This window comes from Mastomys coucha, unplaced genomic scaffold (genome assembly GCF_008632895.1).
Source record: "Mastomys coucha isolate ucsf_1 unplaced genomic scaffold, UCSF_Mcou_1 pScaffold15, whole genome shotgun sequence".
NCBI classification, from domain to species: domain Eukaryota; kingdom Metazoa; phylum Chordata; class Mammalia; order Rodentia; family Muridae; genus Mastomys; species Mastomys coucha.
In genome coordinates this window covers 135,532,540-135,539,764 of record NW_022196897.1, presented here as the reverse complement: position 1 = coordinate 135,539,764, position 7,225 = coordinate 135,532,540, and the positions used below count along the sequence as shown (strand labels likewise).

At 38.3% G+C, this 7,225-nt stretch overlaps 1 protein-coding gene across 1 annotated transcript in view; it reads left to right on the top strand.

Annotated features, from left to right (window-relative positions):
• Positions 1–3,875, top strand: part of LOC116091111 (zinc finger protein 431-like) — a 17,623-nt gene extending 13,748 nt beyond the window's left edge. Inside the window, exons 2-4 of the mRNA XM_031372178.1 lie at positions 147–273; positions 480–540; positions 2,069–3,875. Of these exons, the coding sequence (XP_031228038.1) occupies positions 147–273; positions 480–540; positions 2,069–3,506 (1,626 nt within the window). The 3' untranslated portion in view covers positions 3,507–3,875. The remainder of the gene's footprint in view (positions 1–146; positions 274–479; positions 541–2,068) is intronic.
• Positions 3,876–7,225: the final 3,350 nt, after the last annotated feature.

The window sequence follows — 7,225 nt, the reverse complement described above, 5'->3', positions numbered from 1 at the left end:
AAATGCCTTGATTACATTAGAGCATTTGTGTGAGGGAGCAAGTGGAGGAATAACCAGAATCATATGACTATATTCTCAATGAAGTATATATTTACAATGTCCTCAGAAATATATTTTCTCACGTGCACATGTATGGGATATTTTAGGGTATAGTGACCTGTGATGATGTGCATGTGAACTTCACTCAGGAAGAGTGGGCTTTGCTGGATCCTTCTCAGAAGAGTCTCTACAAAGATGTGATGCGGGAGACATATAAGAATCTTACTGCAATAGGTAAGGCAGTGAATTTCCTTTCACTTTTTAAAACGTACAGACAGCTCTTTCTTTATTATTGTTATTTCTTTTTGTAATTTTAGTTGAAAAGGATGATGAATGAGGGCAATAATCAGTCATGGTTCTAAAGTTCACTGAAGTTAGAATCTTAAATTTTGTGTCACTTCCAGTAATATTAACATAAATTTTTTGGAACTATATTTTAGGCTATATTTGGGAAGATGATAATATTGAAAAACATCTTCAAAGTTCTAGAAGATATGAAAGGTAATATTCATGTGCAACCTGGTAAGAATAGGTTTTGTAAGAAATGTGAATATGTCCTGAGAGTTTTAAAGAAAAGCAACATGGTTAAAAAAAGGGACTTTAAGTTATGGATGATTATTACATTCTCACAAAATCATGTACAACAATGTCAGGTATCTAATTTGTGTTTGCAAGGCATTCTTCTAAGTAAAAAGACAAGGAAATAATGCTTTAACAGATCTCACCATTTGAATCACAGACCAACAGAATTATCCTGTAGAACTACCAGTTTGGTTAATCTCCTACCCCTAGATATTGCAAAAGATATAGACATTGAGTAGGTGATAAGTATGTGCCTAAAAACTTCTAATAAGCATATACTAACGCTGGTGTCAATTATATAGTTGTAATAATGTTGCCAATTTTTGTGAGATGTACAGTTTATGAAAGTCAAGACACCTGTTGTGGAGAAACTTTATTCCCTATACCATTTCATTTTTTAAATAGGGATGCCATTAATTACAGTTGAAACAAGGAATGCGAACATAGGACTATTGAAAGAAGGAACAACCTCTCCCTGTTCTAGCCCAGTTAGAAGATATGTAGTACTCCCCACTTTGAGTAGGCTTCTAAATGTGCTAAAAGTTTACAAATAGTTTTCCAATGTTATTGGGGATATTTACAAAAACCACACAATGGAAATTTTCTGTGAGTACTGGGTATGTGCAAATTCTTCTGTTTGCCTTGGTAGTGTTACATGATACCCAAATTTATGAATGAAATCAGTGTGGTAAAACTTTGAGTTCTTACTTCAACTATGTAAACAAACTCATACAGAAAAAAAAAGCATGCTATAAATGTGAACCGTGTCATCAATGTTCTTCCCATCCCATGAATCTTCAAAGATGCAAAAGAACTCATAATGAAGGGGAGGAACTACAGGAATGTAAACAAAGTGATAATAGATTAAGATCAGGTTCTTTACAATTAGAGTATAAAACTTATTCACAGAGATGAAAAGATTCATCTGTTTTTTGAATGTGAGAAAGCTTTTGCAGGCATGAAAGAAGTCATACTGAAGAGCAACCCTCTTAGCTTATTGAGTATGGGAAAGTTTTTGCATTTCAGAGTCATACCCAAAGAAATGAAAGAATTTATACTGTAGAGAATCCCTTTGAAGTTATCCCACATTTTGAAGCTAATGCATATCACAGTAGTCTCCAAATACATAAAACAACCGTTGCTGGAGAGAACATCTATGAGTGTAACCAATGTGGTATAAACTTTGTGTATCACAGTTCTCTTCAAAGCCATAAAAGAGTTCATACAGGAGAGAAACCTTTTGAATATAATTATTTGGTAAAGTCTTTGCACAAAACAGTCCTCTCTGAAGACATAAAGGAATATGTACTGGACAGAAACCTTAGGAATGTAGCCAATGTAGTAAACACTTTGCATATCAGAAAGGTTTGTTATATCAAAAAAGAAAACATACAGGAGAGAAACCCTATGAGTGTCATCAGTGTAATAATGCCTTTATACTTCACAGTCATCTTCAAGTACATAGAAGAACATATACTGGAGAGAAACCTTTCCAATGTAACCAGTGTGGTAAAAGCTTTGCAAGAAATAGTGGCCTTCGAGTACATAGAAGAACACATACTGGAGAGAAACCTTTTGAATGTAACCAATGTGGTAAAGCCTTTACAATAAATCGTTATCTTCAACTACATAGAAGAACACATACCGGAGAGAAACGTTTCCAATGTAACCAGTGCCATAAAAGGTTTACAACAAATAGTGGCCTTCAACTACATAGAAGAATACATACTGGAGAGAAACCTTTTGAATGTAACCAATGTGGCAAAGCCTTTGCCAGAAACAGTTATCTTCAAATACATAGAAGAACACATACTGGAGAGAAACCTTTCGAATGCAACCAATGTGGTAAAGCCTTTACTACAAATCGTTATCTTCAAATACATAGAAGAACACATACTGGAGAGCACCCTTTTGAATGTAACCAATGTGGTAAAACCTTTGCAGTAAAGTGTAGTCTCGTAAGACATAAAGGAATACATACTGGAGAGAAACCCTTTGAATGTAACCAGTGTGGTAAAGCCTTTGCACAAAACAGTTATCTTCAAATACATAGAAGAACACATACAGGAGAGAAACCTTTCGAATGTAAGCAATGTGGCAAAGCCTATGCAAGCAAAGGTCACCTTCAACTACATAGAAGAACACATACTGGAGAGAAACCTTTTGAATGTAACCAATGTGGTAAAGCCTTTACAACAAATGGTAATTTTCAAATACATAGAAGAACACATACTGGAGAGAAACCTTTCCAATGTAACCAATGTGGTAAAGGCTTTGCAAGAAATAGTGGACTTCAGTTACATAGAACAAAACATACTGGAGAGAAACCTTTTGAATGTAACGAATGTGGTAAAGGCTTTGCAAGAAACAGTCATCTTCAAATTCATAGAAGAGCACATACTGGAGAGAAACCTTTCGTATGTAACCAATGTGGTAAAGGCTTTGCAAGAAGAGATTATCTTCAACTACATAAAAGAGCACATACTGGAGAGAAACCTTTCAAATGTAAGCAATGTGGTAAAGCCTTTGCAAGAAAAAGTGACCTTCAGGTACATAGAAGAACACATACTGGAGAGAAACCTTTTGAATGTAGCCAATGTGGCAAAGCCTTTGCAAGGAACAGTTATCTTCAAATGCATAGAAGAACACATACTGGAGAGAAACCTTTCGAATGCAACCAATGTGGTAAAGCCTTTACTACAAATCGTTATCTTCAAATACATAGAAGAACACATAGTAGAGACCATCCTTTTGAATGTAACCAATGTGGCAAAACCTTTGCAGTAAACTGTAGTCTCGTAAGGCATAAAGGAATACATACTGGAGAGAAACCCTTTGAATGTAAACAGTGTGATAAAACTTTTGCAACAAACAGTTATCTTTAAATATATAGAAGAACACGTAGAGGAGAGAAACTTTTTGAATGTAACCAGTATGATAAAGCCTTTGCACAAAACAGTCATCTTAAACAACATAGAAGAACACATATTGGACAGAAACCCTATGAGTGTCATCAATGTGGCAAAGCATTTTAAGGTCAATCTGGTCTCATATATCATAACAGAACACATAACACACCCAGGAGAGAAACCCCATGAATGCAATCAATGGTGTTAAGAATTTTTTGTCCTTGTATAATAACTGCATAGTATTCCATTGTATAAATGAAAATTTTTCTTTACAAATTAATCTGTTGAGGGACATCTGGATGGTTTCCAGTTTCTAGTCTTATAAATAAAGCTCTTTAACCCAGTCATAAAAGAGCACACATGGTATGCATTCTCTGATAAGTGGATATTAGCCTAGAATATTGGAATACACAAAGTACAAACCACAAAGTATAAGAAAATCAAGAAGAAGAAAGACCAAAATGTGGCTACTTCATGCCTTCTTAAATGGGGGAACAAAATACCCTTGCAAGGAGTTGTAGAGACTAACTATGGAGCAGAGAGTAAAGGAAGGACAATTCAGAGACTACTCCACCTGGTAATCCTTCCTATATTCAACCATCAAATCTAAACACTATTTTGGATGCCAGCAAGTGCTGGATGACAGGAGCCTGATATAGCTGTCTCCTGAGAGGTTCTGACTATACCCCACTAATAGAGAAGTAGAGGCTCACAGCCATCCATTGGACTGAGTACAGGGTCCCCAGTGAAGGAGCTAGAGAAAGGACCCAAGGAGCTGAAGGTTTGCAGTCCATTTGGACGTACAACAGTACACTAACTAGTACACTCAGAGTTCCCAGGGACTAAAACACCAACCAAAGAGTACACATAGTGGGACTAATGGCTTCAGCAGCATATGTATAGCACAGGTTGGCCAAGTTGGTCATCAATGGAAGGAGAGGCCCTTGGCCCTGTGAAGGTTCTATTTCCCCATTGTAGGGGAATGCCAGGGCCAGGAAGCAGTAGGGTGTGGGGTGGTGAACAGGGGTAGAGGGGAGGGAACAGGTGTTTGTTTTAGTGTTTGTTTTTTATTTTATTTTATTTTATTGGAGGGGAACCTGGGAAAGGAGGTATTTTGAATGAAGAAAACATGTAATAAAAAAACAAACAAACAACAAAAACCAAATAAAGCTCCTATAATCACGATGCAGGTGTCCTGTGATATGGTAGAACACAGGTGGGTATATGCCCAGCAGTTGTATGGCTGTGTCATGAGTAGAATTATTCCCAGTTTTCTGAGAAAGGGCCAAATTAATTTCCAGAGAGGTTGTACAAGTCCCACCAGCAATGGAGAAGTGTTCTTTTTGCTCTGCATCCTTGCTAGCATGTGCTTTCCCTTGAGTTTTTTATCTCAGCTATTCTGATGGGTGTAAGGTGGAATATCAGTATCATTTTTATTTGCATTTCCCTGATGACTAAGGATCTATGAAATGAAAGACACACACACACAATTGTTTACTTTTAATTTGTCATTTGGCTCAGTAGCTGGGCACACCTAAGACTCCCATGTGAGCATGTCCCTCCACCCCCAGTACTACTGACTCAACACCTCTAAACCTGTCCTCAGCTTAGTTGTCTGGTTACTTTCTATGAAGCTAATTGATCTTGCTGCCTAAGATGCTTTGGGGATTCCCCTTGATGCTCCACTTTCACTTTCCACGTACATTGTAGATGATCCCCTCTACAGCTCCTAGTCTGCCTCATCTCTGTCCTCCTGGGTCATGACAAATCTCTCTGTCCTCTCTGCATCCTACCCATGTAACTCTATGTGTCCCACCTCATGCTTAGCCTTTGGTTGTTGGCATCTTCATTGATGGATCAAAAGCCACGTGCTGACAAAGACCTTTAGCATTTGGACACAGAGATTCCTGATTAAATCAAAGCATTAGAACCAATACCCTACATAGGTTGAAGTAGATACAGAGACACACAGTGAAATGTTAGAGTTCGGGGAGCCTTGTGGGAAGATGTGGAAAGGAATAAAGAGCCAGAACGGTCAAGTCCACCACAAGATGATGTATAGAGTCAACTAACCTGGGCCCTAGGGGCCTCACAGAAACTAAACCACCATGAAAGAGCATGCATCAACTGGACCTTGGCCCTTGCACAAATATTGTACATGTGAAGCTTGTTCTTCATGTGGTTCCCCTTATGACTGGAGCAGCAACTGTGACTGATACTCTTGCCTGGCCTTAGATTCCTTTCTGCTAGTTGTGCTGCCTGGCCTGGCCATAATAGGACAGGATACGTCTAGTCCTGCTGCAAATTGATGTGTCAGAGTATATTGGTACCCATGGGGGCACATCAAAATGGGAAGGAGATATAAGGGGTACTGGAAGGAGAAGTGGGGCTGTGATCAGGAAATAAAGTGGATAAATAAATAAATCCTTTAAGTTCAACAAATGAAGTTCTTTTAATTAATTTCTTTATTATATGTAAGTACACTATAGCTATTTTGAGACATTCGAGAAGAGGGTGCCAGATCTCATTACAGATGATTGTGAGCTACCATGTGATTGCTGGGATTTGAACTCAGGACCTTCGGAAGAGCAGTCAGTGCTCTTAACCACTGAGCCATCTTTCCAGCCTGAAGTTTTTTAAATATAATCAAATGTACAAAGATTTAAGATTGTACCTGTGGAAAAAAATTTATTAGTTAAAAGTGAAGACTGTGCACTGATAGAAGAATAAAATATTGAAGGAAACCGGCCCGCAGTTTCACTTCATACCGTGGGTGATTCACGAACGGGGGAACACGAGGTTCTGTGAAAATAAGCGGGTAGGGGAGACAAAGAAGCGACACCAGGAAAGGATGCTTATCGAGGTGTGTTCTTTACTTAGAGAAACGGAATATATATACTTGAGGCAACAAAGTCAAGTCTTTTAGCAAATAGGTGAGAGCGGGAAACGGGCATATCAAAGCTAGGACTCCAGGGCAGGAAGGCGGATCAAAGTCACAGCCCCTTTTGAATGTTGGGCTACTGGTTCTGGCTTTAATCTCCGAGCTGGCTCCAGACCCCTGGTGAGCCGAGCCGAGTTGCTGTCTCGAGCGTCGGTTGAGACCCCTCCGTGAAGTCAGCAGGGTCGGCACAAAATATATATCTAGCCTTGTTTTTACAATCAGTGTAATGCTTTAGCTGTTTTTGGCAAACTGAGTCATAAAAGAAAACTGTCATGTTCTGTAATAAAACACCATATAATATTTAAAAATGTGTCCAATCTTCATATTTACAAGTCTTAATTTGAGATTGAGCAACCTTAAATTGACAAGTTGTCTAGCCTCTCTTCCTGAAATTGTTTCACCGTGGACTGTAAAGCATGATGGATGAGCCCTTGCAGGCAAGGCCAAAGGGACAACATTTTCAGGATTTGATCCCTGCTATTGGTAAGCTTTTCTTGTCATAATTAAACTAAATAATAATCCCAGGGCATTTGCCCACCCAATTAGGCAGATTTTCCACAGATCAATGAAGATGTACTGACCTGTAGTGATGCTATATAGGCAAACAGACGATTTCTTAATACCTAATGGTGATTCCGTGATAATTCCTAAAATTATATTGGTAATATAAAGCCCTTTATGATAGGACTGCTATTAAATTTTTGTCTAATATAAAAACTGCTGTTAGCACTCTGATAGGCTTCACTGTGTCATG